This window comes from Vollenhovia emeryi, unplaced genomic scaffold (assembly GCF_000949405.1).
Source record: "Vollenhovia emeryi isolate VEMERY1.0 unplaced genomic scaffold, V.emery_V1.0 DF939172.1, whole genome shotgun sequence".
Taxonomy (NCBI): domain Eukaryota; kingdom Metazoa; phylum Arthropoda; class Insecta; order Hymenoptera; family Formicidae; genus Vollenhovia; species Vollenhovia emeryi.
The window spans coordinates 423,569-437,513 of record NW_011967194.1 but is presented as its reverse complement, the minus strand read 5'-3'; the positions used below and the strand labels follow the sequence as shown (position 1 = coordinate 437,513).

Below are 13,945 nucleotides of genomic sequence, written 5' to 3'. Positions count from 1 at the left end.
CTCGCTGCCCGTCGGGCAGTCGGTAACCCGGCTCTGCTTACCGCGCGGTCTTTTTTCTTCACGCGGTCGCGCGACAGAGCGGCGGAGTGCCGTACGCCGCAGCATTGTTTGGCCATCGTACCCGAAAATGGCGGCCGTGTTGGACGAAGTCGGCAAGTCCGCCGAGAAACTCGTCAACGAGGAGAAGGACGAGATCGTCGACGGGGAGGACAAGTCCGGGGCGGCCGAGGCCTCGAAGAAGAAGAAGAAGAAGAAAAAGAAGAAGAAGGCCGGTGCGTCCTGTTCGAGTGTTCACGTTTAAACGGCCGGAGCGTGCCCCCCCCCCCCCGCCCCCCGGTTGTCACGCCTCGGCGTTTCGCGGCACACGCGGTCCCGCATGTCCACCGAATTTCCCTGCTCGCGTCGCGGCGACAACCGGGTGGGTCGCGAGGTCGCCGGGACGATCCGCTTCCGAGCGCACGCGAGCTCCCCGCGACACCTCGCCCGTATCGAACGACGCGAGTTGACGAGAGTTGCCCGTTACTTGAAATGAAATTAATAATCTGGAGTAGTTTCAAGGTTGACGGAAGTCGCTCCACCGAGTGCAACGTTATCCGGAAATATTACGTAATTTTGTATTGACAATTGTTGGGCGCAAAATCCGCTTCCTTTGTGTCGTCGAACTTCACACGAGCCTGAACACGCGAGTTGAAAGTGATGAGCGCGAAACAGGTTGCCTGACCTTGGAACATTGTGATTTGCAAGAAGAGAGATGCATTATACATTGGTTATGATGCGGCGTCTACAATGAGATCTTTATGACGTAAAATTTAAAACAGTCACCTGTCACAATCGAATGCGAGGGGAATAATCGACTGCGATATTAGCAGTTTTCTTAAAGATCTTATTGTGGACGCCGCATAACACGTATTTAGTATCCTCTTTCTTTAGTTCCAAACGTACATTTGATTGGAAGTTAAGAATTCCATAAAATTCACATATAGATGTTGGCTTACGATGAAAGAAATTGCGTTATTGATTCCGTACAGAAGTATTGATAGATGGGTATCTTTGTACAGGTGCTGGAGAGGCTAGTGCAGATGTGCCAGAAGGAGAAGAAGATAAGGCCAAGGATGACGAGGCAGTGGCCGAAGGTATCGCTAACAGTTTGCTGTCCCTCTATATTTCTATATCTACTATCACGGGCTAAAATTCAGTATTAACAATTTTGCGACGACGCATTCTTCGGTCGAAATTCGTAGGCGCCGCAGAGGTGACCGAGAACAGTGGCGAGAGCGAGGAGGCCAAGAAGAAGAAGAAGAAGAAGCGCAAACCCAAGGATAAGGGCGGTGTTAAACAGCAAACGGACCCGCCGAGCATTCCCGTGTCGGAATTGTTCCCGGACGGCAATTTCCCGGTGGGGCAGGTGATGATTCACGGGTCCGCCGGGATAGACGACAGGATGGCGAAGATGCGCTTCAGCAGCGAGGAGGCGCGCGCCCTCGACAGAATGCACAATGACATTTACAATGAGGCCAGACAGGCGGCCGAGGCGCATCGACAGACCAGAAAGCATATCATGAAATGGGTACGCAAGTCTGTGCGTGCTGTTGCGATAACGCGCGTTCTCAGTTGCCGAGTGCGGGTTGCGTAAGACCTCGCACGTATCTTAGATAAGATGGTAGAATATCCAGACCAAGCATCAGGATGCATTTTTGTGTGAACAATATAAATCGAGAGGCTCCGCGATGTGTAGACGAGTCTCGTGTTACGAGATAGGTTTCTAAGATGAGATAGCGCGTTTCTGCTAATTAACAGAACATCGTCCGTTGGTGCCGCCATGAATTTGTCGAGTAAAATCTGTCGTTTAGTGAGATAGGCATTGTTAGATCGTACAATCGTTGCGAAAGAGTTTGTGATTGAATTTCGATGTTAAAAACCTGCTATCTCGTAATGCGGGACTTTGATTTCTTTCACGAATGAATTCCGCAGATCAAACCGGGAATGACCATGATAGAGATCTGCAACGAGCTGGAGGAGACCGCTCGGAAATTGATCGGGGAGGACGGCCTGCTGGCCGGACTGGCGTTCCCGACCGGCTGCTCCCGCAACCATTGCGCGGCCCACTACACCCCGAACGCCGGCGATCCGACGGTTCTCGAGTACGACGACGTCACCAAGATCGACTTCGGTACTCACATCAACGGACGTATCATCGATTGCGCGTTCACGTTGACGTTCAATCCCAAGTACGACAAGCTGATCGAGGCTGTCCGCGACGCCACCAATACCGGTATCAAGGCCGCCGGTATCGACGTGCAGTTGTGCGACGTCGGTGCAGCTATTCAGGAAGTTATGGAATCGTACGAGGTGGAACTGGACGGCAAAACGTATCCGGTACGAAATATGGAATGCGGTATAATGCAGCGTCCATAATTGGAATTGATAATAATCCAGTTTAGATAGCACGTACCTTAGTTGATTTTAACGACTCGAGCTTCGAAAATGTATATTCCTAGTTCAATCGCAAGCTTCTAAACTTCGATTCGAGACATAATTGCAAAAATATTTAAAGACACAAGTCAGCATTAAGACTAGCGAAGATAGTGATGGAAATTTAATTAGTAAATCGAATCTTTTGTAGGTGAAATCAATTAGGAATCTGAATGGTCACTCGATCTCGCCCTATCGCATACACGCCGGGAAAACTGTACCGATAGTCAGAGGCGGCGAGGCCATCCGGATGGAGGAAAACGAGTTCTACGCGATCGAAACCTTCGGGTCTACCGGTAGAGGCGTGGTTCACGATGACATGGAATGTTCGCATTACATGAAGAGCTTCGACGCCGGTTTCGTGCCATTGAGACTGCAAAGCAGCAAGTCCCTTCTCAATACTATCAACAAGCATTTTGGTGAGAAGCCCACAGGCTACTTGATTGGGCTTAAAAGAAAAAAGAAATGAACAGCTTAATCTCAGCGCTCGAACATTCGCCACTTTACGGATATTTGCGTTTCAGGTACTCTGGCTTTTTGTAAACGCTGGTTGGACCGCGTCGGTTGCACAAAGTACCAAATGGCGCTGAAGGATCTCTGCGAGAAAGGCGCCGTGGAAGCGTATCCGCCGTTGGTCGACGTCAAAGGCTGTTACACCGCTCAGTTCGAGCACACCCTCGTCCTGCGTCCTACATGTAAAGAAGTAATTTCCCGCGGTGACGATTATTAAATCGGCCGTTGTTTTATGTGAATTATTATCGGATGTCAAGATGTATTTTAATCTCGATGTAACATCGCTGTGTCGAAGCGTCGTATCCCGCGATGCGACCAAGGTGATCATTATATTGTAATACGTTAGCAACGTGGCATTTCTGAGTGTGATGTACTATCCGTGACCTCATTCTTTTTCTCAATCGTAAAGAGGTGTTGCAGCGACAATGTGATTTTTAACCGATGACATACGTACCGGTAACATATTATACATCAGGTGTTTCGTGTGTCGTTTAAGGACACGTCTCCTTTTCTCTTTTCATCCCCACAGGCGTACACATTTCGAGAAGAGGGTCTATATTCGCTGTTATATTTCCTGTAACGTTTTTTTGTTTTATTAATGGTTTCTTACACGTTGGAGTGGAAATGATGGGGGGGGTTGATGTTTAGTGTTGAATAAAATATATTTGGAATCCGAGATTTTATCATTGCGATGATCTCTTAAGGTCCTGAATATCGTGATTAAGTTTATGTTAAAACGTAGAGTTTAGCCTACACATACATGTGACAACTGTACAAAAGAAAAGAAAAAAAGAAACGAAAGTATCCTCTCCATCTGTGGCTCCTCTATTGGTTGGGTGATATCTCCTTGCGCACTTAAGCGCGAGTTATATATTATAAGATTTTCATGGATCAGTTGGTAAATTAAAGTTGTAACAAACTTAACGGCTTACATGATTTTCGACCCAGAATGTTGCGCACCTCCGCAGAATTCATCATAACATAATGAGCCACGAAATCTATAGTTAATATTAACGTCGATTCGATACTTAAATACGATTAATAATAATTGTTACTACGCAAGGCAGATGTCGGATTTCTCTTACTGCCGTGTAACGAAGTTATAAGAACACATGGTCCCGCGGAGTCCTGACTTATTCGTCTCTCGTCTCCTAGCGGAAACTACTTTCACTTCCAGTGGCATCACTTCCATACAGTCCAAACGATGCAATTTTGTCGTTCAATTCACGTAAGATCCGGAGATAGCGTCGAGTTCCAAATGATCCGTCATAGCTGATTCGCGGGGTCAAAGCCATCGGCGACAAATCGGGAACGGCCAATCGTGCGATTAGTTGCAGGTATCTTCGCAAAATCGTCCCAATACGTTTATTTATTCCGTGATGTATTCAGCTTGAGAATGTGTAGCGGAGAACAAAGTAATGCCACCGTCGGCGATCTAAGCTTCGTACAAAATACTCTTTCTACGTGCCCGAAATCGTGTCGAAGATCGTGGGGAAACATCGTCGTGATGTCCGAGGGAGAGAAGGAAAGGGATCTTCGCCTTCAGCACGAGGAGAGCTCGTTCAGAGGCGCCGATACTTTTATCGCGGATGCCCGGGCATTCGCGATTCATGACTCGTGCTCGAGCGATTAATCCTAAGCAGTGCAGAATGACGTTATCTTGTAACGGAACAATAGACTTTACTATCAGTGCGCATTTGAATGCCCCAATTCTCGGAGAAATACTCGTCGTCGGTGAGTTTTACGACATAATTTTGAACAAATAATTCCATTTCAATATTAAAGAGACATATCGCTTAAAATCAAAGGCTCGGAGCAGAGACAGTTCCCCGTTTAAGTAACCGACAAATGTCGTCCACGAATAAATTCTTTCGCGTTATCTCATTGTCTACAGCTACTACCTATTGTCGATCTGTCCTACTGTGTTACTATCGCGCCGCCGATGCCCTCGCGACGAAACGTCCTCGTAAGAAAAAATACGTCGGTTATTATATCCAAGTCGACGCTTGCACGCACAATCTAATCGAATTACCGCGTTTACGATAATAACCGTATGTAATGAACGTTATCGCGTCGTCGACGTTACTAATTGGTCGTCAAGCTAAGCTCGGCACACGCTGATTTATCATTAAACGAAGACACGTGGTTGGTTGCTGATTGTATTGTACATCGAGAGACCCGATATGCAATGCGTTTTACGAGAACCACTTGCGTGGCGCTTGATTCAGGGCAACGCGCAAACGACACCGCAATTTACGATGTTCTCTAAACTGGCGCGTCGTAAAGATAGCTCCTAATCTTCGAGACGTGTCGTTTGGTTCCTCGTGTTGTTTGGGGAATGATCTTACGGGCGGATTGGCGCGGCAACGTGGCGGTGTTGAATATCCACGAGACGTTCGTCGAGATTCCAGATGCCGATCCCCTTCCTCTGCGCGCGATAACGATCGAATACGCGCGCGTTCCGTTCAATCGCGTTATCTCGAACGTGTATTAAGAGACTTAACGTCTGTTACAGCACACGCTTCTCGGCGCGCCGAATGACGCCGCTAATAATCCTCGTGCCAGGGGAATCTTATCGGGTTATGCGTATGTACACTGATTGCAATCGATAAGGCGCCGAGGGGTGAAATTACGAGCCGCCCGAGCGGATCATCGTTCTCTTCACCCGGACGCGGCATCGCTTCACGACCTTTGATCTTCATCGGCTTCACTGGGACTCGGTGCGAGGCCTCAGCTTCGCCCTTGCTGTTATCAGGAGGTTGCTGGGCGGCACCATCGTCGCCCGCGATTGTTCCTGCTGCAATCAAATTCATCCGCGTTTAATATCAGATCAGCGCGCAGTCCGATCTCATAATCAATTGCGCATTTCAGTTGCGAATACGGGAACAAATTTAATTGCATTGTTCTGCGCGCGCGCATTTTCTGTAATTTCTCGAAACAGAACGAGACTTTTGTAATCGGAGATATCTGAACGTCTGGGGATTCCAAGATCTCGGAGTCTGGGGATTCTAGGAGAGAGCCAAGTCGATCGATGATCCTCGAGGAATAGAGTTTCGCTGGGATGGATTTTCCCCCCCGAATGCGGAGAATCGAGGACTGAATAGTCTCTTTCGAGGATTTAAAAATATAAGGATTCAGGTTTTAGGATCTGAAAGGATAAAGATATAATTTTTCACCAAAAAGGTGAGCTAACTGCGCGCGTTAATCTCGGATTACCGTCAGCTGAATGTGTCTTGCTCTCTGCTCGATCGCCCTTTGCAACGCGGTCCTGGGATCGTCCTTGTAACTTTCCTCGCGGGTCCTGTCAGCCTCTCTCCTTGACGCAGCTTCCCTCTGTTTCTCGAGGGCACGTTGCAGCTCGCTCTTCTGGTTCAAGACGTTCTTGCCACTGCAGAAAGATACAGCGAAGCGTGCGTTTAATGAATCCGACGCAATGCTTTCTGATTAAGAAAAAAAGCGCAGCTTTCGCCGCTGTAATTATATAACGGTAATCTCTAGCGGGTATAAAAGTTGAAGCGTACCAGGGAAATGCCAATATCGAAAATGAAATCGAATACGAAGATAAAAGTTGGATACAGATTCTTACGCAAATGAAATGCACGAAGATTTTTGCGTGGAAATAAGGATACGTTGATTTCACAAAAAAAAAAAAAAAAGGAACAGCGCCGTAAGATTACGTTGTCTCGAGCGCAAGTGAAAAAAACCACGCGTGCGAATTGGCGTGAATTACGTGCCAAGGTAGAAGTCGGTAAGCGTGAACCGTTTAACTCCATCGAAGCGTGAAGAACTCGCAGGTGTGTCGAGCGCGGTCGCGTACTGATTAGACGTAAACAGGGAATTAACGTGAAAACGTATTTGATTCTATCTCGATTGACCGCGATCGAAAGTAAGTATACGTAATCGCGCGAGAAATAATATTTTACGAGGCGAAAACTCGGACGCGTACAGTCCGCGCCGATCTGATACTCGATCACGCTCGGATTCGCGCGCGATAAAAATAAATTCGTTGTACAGCGGTGCCCAGCTTTCATCAGGAAGTTTTACACGTGGCTAATCGGCTTTCCATTTTCATCGCGAATATCATCTCTCTCGCGGCATTAATTAAACGCATTAATTAATTTGGAACGCGCGCGCGCGCGGGGCAGAGAGGCGGCGAGGTATTTACTTTAGGGAGGATCTCTCATTCGAAATTCAGACCTCATCACAGACCGGATAAAAGAAACTGTCTGCCTGAATAAAGTATTTCTCGCCGTGAAGAATTCACCGCGTTGGGGAATTAAATTGTAAAAACATTCGGAGAAACTTGAGATGTAATGAACTTATTAAGAGAAAATTTTACATCGAAAATCTTAAGAGAGGAAATTTTAAGCATCCCGCGAATAATTCTGGCAATAAAGGAACAGCAAGATTTCTATGTCGTTTTCTATGTCGCTATTTCGTTCGCGAGTACAGAAGTGTTTATCCAACTTAAGGAAGCTTTATTTCCACGAAGACTCGCGCCGTAAAGATGATCTCCCGAAGTAATTTCGCGTTTTAACCGGCGTGAATTTTGAGGCGATTCGTTACTTACATTTTCTGATTGAAAAGTAACTCCCTGTGAAGGTCCTTATGATTATTGGAGATAAGGCAAGGGTTATACGGTTTCCTCGGCAAGATCAGGCCGTCCGGTCCCATGTGAGGAGCCGGTGGTGGCGGAGGCGGTACGCCCAGAACCGGTGCCATTTTTCTCCCTGAGAACAAAGAAATTGCAAATTCGATAAACGATCCCCTTGAGCCCAGATTCAAGCGACACATCGTATATTTGCGCCACAATTGCGAGCACACTTGTCAGATAAATCTTCGATCCTTGCGCGGGAAATGTTTTGCTCTTTCGAGAAGGCTAAATCTTCACTGAGAAAAATTTTCATCGGATAAACCAATTAAATAGTATGTCCGATGGTTCATTTTTCCGATTACGTTTTCCGATTAAATTATGGATATATCCGATGAAATGCAATTACCGATGAAATTTGATTGAAAAACCGATCAAATTTTTCATCGGATATACAATTTAATCGGATATATCCGTTTGTTATCATGTAATTGGATTATCCGATTATATGTATTTAATCGGACATTTTTCTCAGTGTTGAAATCGAAGATAAAAATGATTGAAAAATAACGTTCAACTTTCTCAAGTTATTGAGATCAAATGAATCTTCGTCGCCAAACGTCCTGTTTATAACGAAAGTAGTGGATAAAGTCGAGTAAACTCTGTTCGCTCTGCTTCTCAGCCGCACTACAAAATTGCAACGTTATCTCAACAATGTCGCGTTACAAAATTTTGATTAAGGAACTTTGTTTTTTAATTGGATCGAACAGACAAAGAGACGAGACGCAAAGATTTCTGCGTTGACGTATCCATAAATGAAGATCGGATGAAGTAATGCGATTTTTTTCGATGAAATCACGGCACGACCGACGCACACGACCACTCCGAAAATTGGCAAATTGCTGGCTGCGTTTAACAAGTATTCACCCTCTAACAACGCTATTCTCGCTCTCACCGAGCTGCTCTCACCCTGCTCGCACATCGTCGTGGTGTCGCAACTGAGATACTTCCTCAGCATGTGAGGCGTATCAAAGAGAGAAGTTCTATATATTTTTGTAGGGCTTCGCGGATATAGCCGCGTTAATGGGATAAGGGAGCCGCGCGAATAGAATGGTCGCGACTCAAGGTGAAACAAACAGTACGTTTCCGCTGCGATTGAACCGAGCCGGAGTGTTTTAACTCTCCTTCGTTACACGAAGGACGTTAAAAGGATCCTAAAGTCATCTGTTTCACCGACACATGCGAGTATAGTTTATAGTTATAGGTCGAACTGCAAGTGCAAAATTTACTCCTACTTTAAAACCGATAGTGTCGGAAATTTCTACTTTTGCCAATTTACCATTAAAGTGGGTCCTTTTAAGTAGGAGATAAAGTAAATTTTCAGAATTAACGATTCAAGGGAGGAGTAAAAAAATATAATGTCATCGAAGCAGCTGTGCAAAATACACCGGTCAACGATCGGAGAATTTCCGATATTGGCGAACTTCGATCGTCACAAGTAAGTTACAGAAAAGAACGCGAATAAAATTAGAAGAAAAGGGTCGAAGAAATGATTACAAGGACTGCGTGTTGTTCGTCTTGCGTGTTCGTCCTACTTCCGTTCCCTTTGCGCGGGAGAGGACGCAATGCGTTTTCAGATAAAAATCGTATCGTGTCGAAATCACAGCTTCGCTGGTAAGAATCGCGCCGCGAGAATCCGTTGGCTGTCGGATTCGCCTCGCGTCGCGATTTCCTTCGGTTCTCGCGCTTAGGAAATTCGATCCTCGTCCCGGCACTGGTCAAAATATCGACAATATGCTGGACACATTTGTCGTTAGTTACTTATCAACGTTTGTTCAAGATACCACGGTTCTACCAATAGATTAATACAACATGTCATTTCCGCGCGTTCGTCCAGATAACGTTATGAAATCGTCAGTCAAGTTGAGAAGCTAAAATAACGCTATTCAACGCATTCAAATTGATTTTCGAATTTTCGCTTACATAGATAAAAATATCATGGCGTAACGTATTAATTAAAAATAAAATTATCAATTTGAAGGAATAAAGGACTGAAAGCCGTGACAGGGTGTTAGTGTCTAAGGCACAGCCTATTTTATTCTAAATTTATTGCGAAAAAAATATCACCTCCATGATAAAATTATAATATCCGTATAAATGTGTCAATACTAATTTTTTATCGGCAAAAATTCACGGAAACGTGCAAACGTAACTTCATTATTATTATTAATTAGAGGATCGCGATTTACTTGCAAATTTCTCGTGAAAATCGCGGGTGCGAAGTATTGGATGCTTCTCGCGTTACATACCGTGCCGCGGAAAAGCAAATTTATTTCGTGCCGTCAAGCCCGATGAAATGTTCGATCGAGTTGCGAAACGGGGTCGCGAAAGTAAGCGAACGTTTCGTTCGCGTGCATCGCACGGGCTGCATACGCGATTTTATGGAAATCCGGTGACAGGTGCCATTAGGAAGAGGTCACGATATTTAATTAAGCGATCTCAATACCCGCCCGGTAAAGATATCCAGATAAAATTTGATTAATTAATTTTTATCGCCGGCTCAATTCTTCTCGCGAGCGTGACGAGGCGTGTCGCGTGGGAAAAAAAAATTCGCGCTAAAAATACCACGTGTACGCAGGGGAGAAAATGCCTATTTCCGTTTATTGAAAAAATTGCGCACTGTCGGGGGCGACATTTTCTTAGTCGGTTATTCACACTCAGACGCGTCTACTCTCTGTTTATTTATTCGCAGAGTCGTTGACTCGCCGCGACGGTGCATTGATCCGAATTTTTGAAAGCGCGAGATAAGCCAGCAGCGCGTACATACAGTATGCAACGCATCATTAGCGTAGATAAGTGTGCAGCGCCGAGATAAGCGAGTACTCGAGCCTAACAATTAGATACGAGCGCACGTAATCATTGACGATGAATGACGGAAAGTATATCTCATTTTTTCTATCTTTCCCGAGTGCTAGAAGATATTCAAATCACACGCTAGAAGAACTTTCTCGGGGATTACCAATTCCTTCATACGGTAGCTTGCAGTCTCTCGCATCCTCGCGTTTACATTATACACTGAGAAAAATTTTCATCGGATAAACCTACTAAATAGTGTTGATAAATTTTTCCGATTAAATTATGGATACACCCGACGAAATTTATCCGATGATATTTGATTGAAGAACATATTTTTCATCGGTTACACAATTTAATTGGATATATCCGTTTGTTATTATGTAATTGGGTTATCCGATTATATTTAATCGGGCATTTTTTTCTCAGCGTAGCTAAGTAACTTTTAATGAAAAATGCGACAAGTTTCTTTGCCCATTGTTTTTTGTAGGACCGACATTAAAACGTTTTTCAGCGCGATACAAATTTCCACCAGAAAAGCACGCATTGTAATTTGACCGATAAGAGGTCGATTGATCATTCCGCAGGTGTTGCGTTTACGCATCAGGTAATACGTCTTTTTTTTTATTTGCTTTGATTCGCGCGTTTTCATTGAATAGCGTTTGATTTAAGTTCATCGACGCATGATGCACAGAAGGATGACGTTGTGCATGACAATCGGAAGCCCGTTACGCGATAGTCTACTTACGCGTCGCGCACCGTCAGCCTCGCATGGGAAGTATCACTGATCCCAATTCAATTTACAACGGACTGCTACATAAGTTAGCTTAGCATAGAATCGGAAGTACTTGACCCGGAAAGGACACACATGCTTTTGAAGATAAAAATTACAATCGTAAGTGGAAAGTCACAGTTGACGCACAGAACTACCGACCGTCATTTAGGCCGATAAATTTTTCCTAAACGCCAGCAAGTGGGAAAACTCAGGCACAATGTTAACTATTTGTGTGCTCGCGTGATTTAAAGAATTTAAAGAACGATATTATCTACATCGCGCTATTAAATACCAGTTATTATTATAATATATATATTCATTGGTGTAAAGTAATTAATTTATCGTTCGTTAAAATAAATTACAATTAATCTGACAAGTCTGGATTTTTTATCAATGTTAGCAGAGTCTCGGGAACTGAAAGATACGATCGAATGCCCTGAGAAAAAAAGTCGTGAAAGACGGCGTACATTGTATCTTGTGAAACGCTCTTTTGTCGCCATTCATACGCAGAACTGAAGAGAAACTGATAATGCAAAGCCGAAGAAAGTGCACGCGGGTAACAGGATAACAGGATTATACAAGAGCGCGCGTGTGTCATGTTTACCACCTTATTGCACATCGACAGAAACGATTGTATTCCAATCGGCCGCGCGAACAGCCACACGTTGATATAATTCTTCTATTACGCGCGATTGCGTTCGACTAAACTACGTTGCACAATACGTGCCGTAATCGCAAATTAATAAGATCTTAGATAAATTACTAGGATTTATCCAGGACCGATTAATCTACGCGGCTCTATCAGGCGATAATAAATAATCGATATCTCTACCATGAAGTTTCTCGGAATTCAAGGGAGTCGTTTTGCTTTCTAGAACGTAAACGTCTGACGGCGTAAATCTGTATATTTTATCTCTCAGATAAAGATAGACGCGACACAATCGAAAGATCTGCGGAACGAAAGGCTCGGTACCAAATCTCAAGGGTCTCGGTTTCAGAAGACCTCGAGGATGCAGAAACATGAAAATACAATAATCCCAGAAAACGGGGGCAATGCAATTTTCGAAGGAAAAATTCACGAGGCTCGTAAGGCCAGTCGTACGACAGATTCTTGAAGTGCGTCGATTGGAAGATAGTAAAATTCTCGAGTGTCTAGAAATTTTCTATTCGGCAGCCAATCAACTTAAGAAATTTGTCGCGCGACAAATGTAATGTCAGGCTAAGGCCCGATTTCACCAACGTTGTTTAACTTAGCTTAATTCGTTCTTTGTCCGTTTCAAGCTGTTACTTTAGAAAGAGACGAGCATGAATTAAGGGGTCATTCCACTTTAACGGCCCAAAAACTATGCTTATCTTTAACAATCTTTTGAACTTTTTAAGAATTTTTATTTAAAAATAACAAACTGGCACCATTTTATTTTTAAATAAAAATTCTTAATTGAGGTTCGGGACATAGCGATACTCATATATGTAGATTAAGAATCTTTTTGATTTTTCGTTTCAGGCAAGCCTGAATGATTAAAGTCATCAACGCAGCGGACTTGCATCTTTTTTGACACGCCATTCGAACGGTGTAGAAAAAGCTTAATTAAAAAATTGTTTAAATTACGACAACAATTTTTTTCTGTTATTTCAGAGTGCTCTAATAAATCCCAAAAAGATTTATTTCACTGTATGGTGTATTTACGGTGAAAAAAATTGTTAAAGATAAGCGTAGTTTTTGGGCCGTTGAAGTGGAATGACCCCTTAAACTAAGATTGAAGTTAAGCGACGTTTGGTCAAACCGGGCCTTAAGGCCAGTTTCACAAACGTCGGTCAACTACTAACCGAAGGTTAATTGGGTCTCCGTCTCTTCGTAAATAATAAGATAGAAGAATACAGGGAGTCGACTGTACTCTGGTTAACGGTTAGCCGGCGTTTGCGAAACTGGCCCTTAGACATCAAACGCGACGTAATTGTCGGACGTTCCAATTATTTACGCTCCGGCGAATGCGCTGTAATTCAGAATACGAGAAAGATATCCGGTCAAAGCAGAACTTTGTTCAGGAAATTGCCCCGCTTCGCGATAACTAATAAAGTTTCTCCTCAAGACGAGGACATTCCGGGAATCCCCGAGATTTCCCGACTCGCCGGTTTCATTCCGTTGCACGATCGAGCGGCCGTAGAGCAGGCTATCGGTAATGCCCCCCCCCCCGCCCCCTTCTCGACGTGGGCGGCCCTTGTCGTCGCGAGAGGATCCCGACCGGATCCGGATTGTTGGATTTTACGAGCGGAAAGAGTGAATTTCGCGCCCGGGACGTCCGGCGAGGCGCGACGCCGTTAATCGCGTGCGGAGCGAAGCGTGGTTTACAGCCTCGCGGTACCCCCCCGGGGGGGGGGGGGGTGACGTGGCCGCTTACCCCGAAGCGCGCGACGTCGGGGAAACGTGCACGGGGCCTGCGCGGGATAATGACGGGCGTTCGCGAGATCCAAATCGAAAGTTTACTGCAGCCGCGAAATATCCTCGCGGCAGCGACACTTTCCTCGATCTCTCGATAAGCAAAAACCGTAACTCTCACTTTCGATCCCGACGACGGCGATCTCGGGAACTATAAACGCGAAACCATCGGGGAATTTATACGAGGCCGTAAAGCCTCATCCGCGCGTCCCTGTCTAATCCTAATCTTATTAACAGGCTCCACGAGCGCGGTAACGATTTGTTCTGAACAAAAAATAATAAAACACTCCTCCCCGCAGTCGCT

General features: G+C 44.9%; 2 protein-coding genes across 8 annotated transcripts in view; one reads left to right on the top strand and one right to left on the bottom strand.

The window, feature by feature from the left end:
• The first annotated feature begins 79 nt into the window (after window positions 1-79).
• On the top strand, window positions 80-3,905 carry LOC105563691 (methionine aminopeptidase 2). Its single transcript, XM_012015483.1, has 6 exons — window positions 80-272; window positions 1,059-1,133; window positions 1,242-1,567; window positions 1,972-2,376; window positions 2,624-2,891; window positions 2,997-3,905. Exons 1-6 carry the CDS (start codon window positions 128-130, stop codon window positions 3,200-3,202), a joined length of 1,425 nt encoding a protein of 474 aa, XP_011870873.1. The 5' UTR covers window positions 80-127; the 3' UTR covers window positions 3,203-3,905.
• LOC105563692 (protein FAM107B) overlaps window positions 3,556-13,945 on the bottom strand; it is a 54,968-nt gene continuing 44,578 nt past the window's right edge. For 5 of the 7 annotated variants that reach the window (XM_012015488.1, XM_012015485.1, XM_012015489.1 and 2 more), the window contains exons 3-5: window positions 7,556-7,715; window positions 6,202-6,373; window positions 3,556-5,782 (exon numbers count right to left, since the gene is read on the bottom strand). In XM_012015488.1, coding sequence (XP_011870878.1) covers window positions 5,693-5,782; window positions 6,202-6,373; window positions 7,556-7,707 — 414 coding nt within the window. In that variant the 5' untranslated portion in view covers window positions 7,708-7,715 and the 3' untranslated portion in view covers window positions 3,556-5,692. Of the gene's footprint in view, window positions 5,783-6,201; window positions 6,374-7,555; window positions 7,716-8,503; window positions 8,598-13,945 lie in introns of those variants that run through there. The other 2 variants (XM_012015490.1, XM_012015486.1) reach the window with 2 other exon arrangements.

Bases quoted from the DNA above. Each gene is read 5' to 3' on its own strand.
- LOC105563691 (XM_012015483.1), top strand. From the start codon at position 128: ATGGCGGCCGTGTTGGACGAAGTCGGCAAGTCCGCCGAGAAACTCGTC. The intron at 2,377-2,623 runs GTACGAAATATG...AATCTTTTGTAG, and splicing joins TGGACGGCAAAACGTATCCG to GTGAAATCAATTAGGAATCT. The intron at 2,892-2,996 runs GTGAGAAGCCCA...TTTGCGTTTCAG, and splicing joins TACTATCAACAAGCATTTTG to GTACTCTGGCTTTTTGTAAA.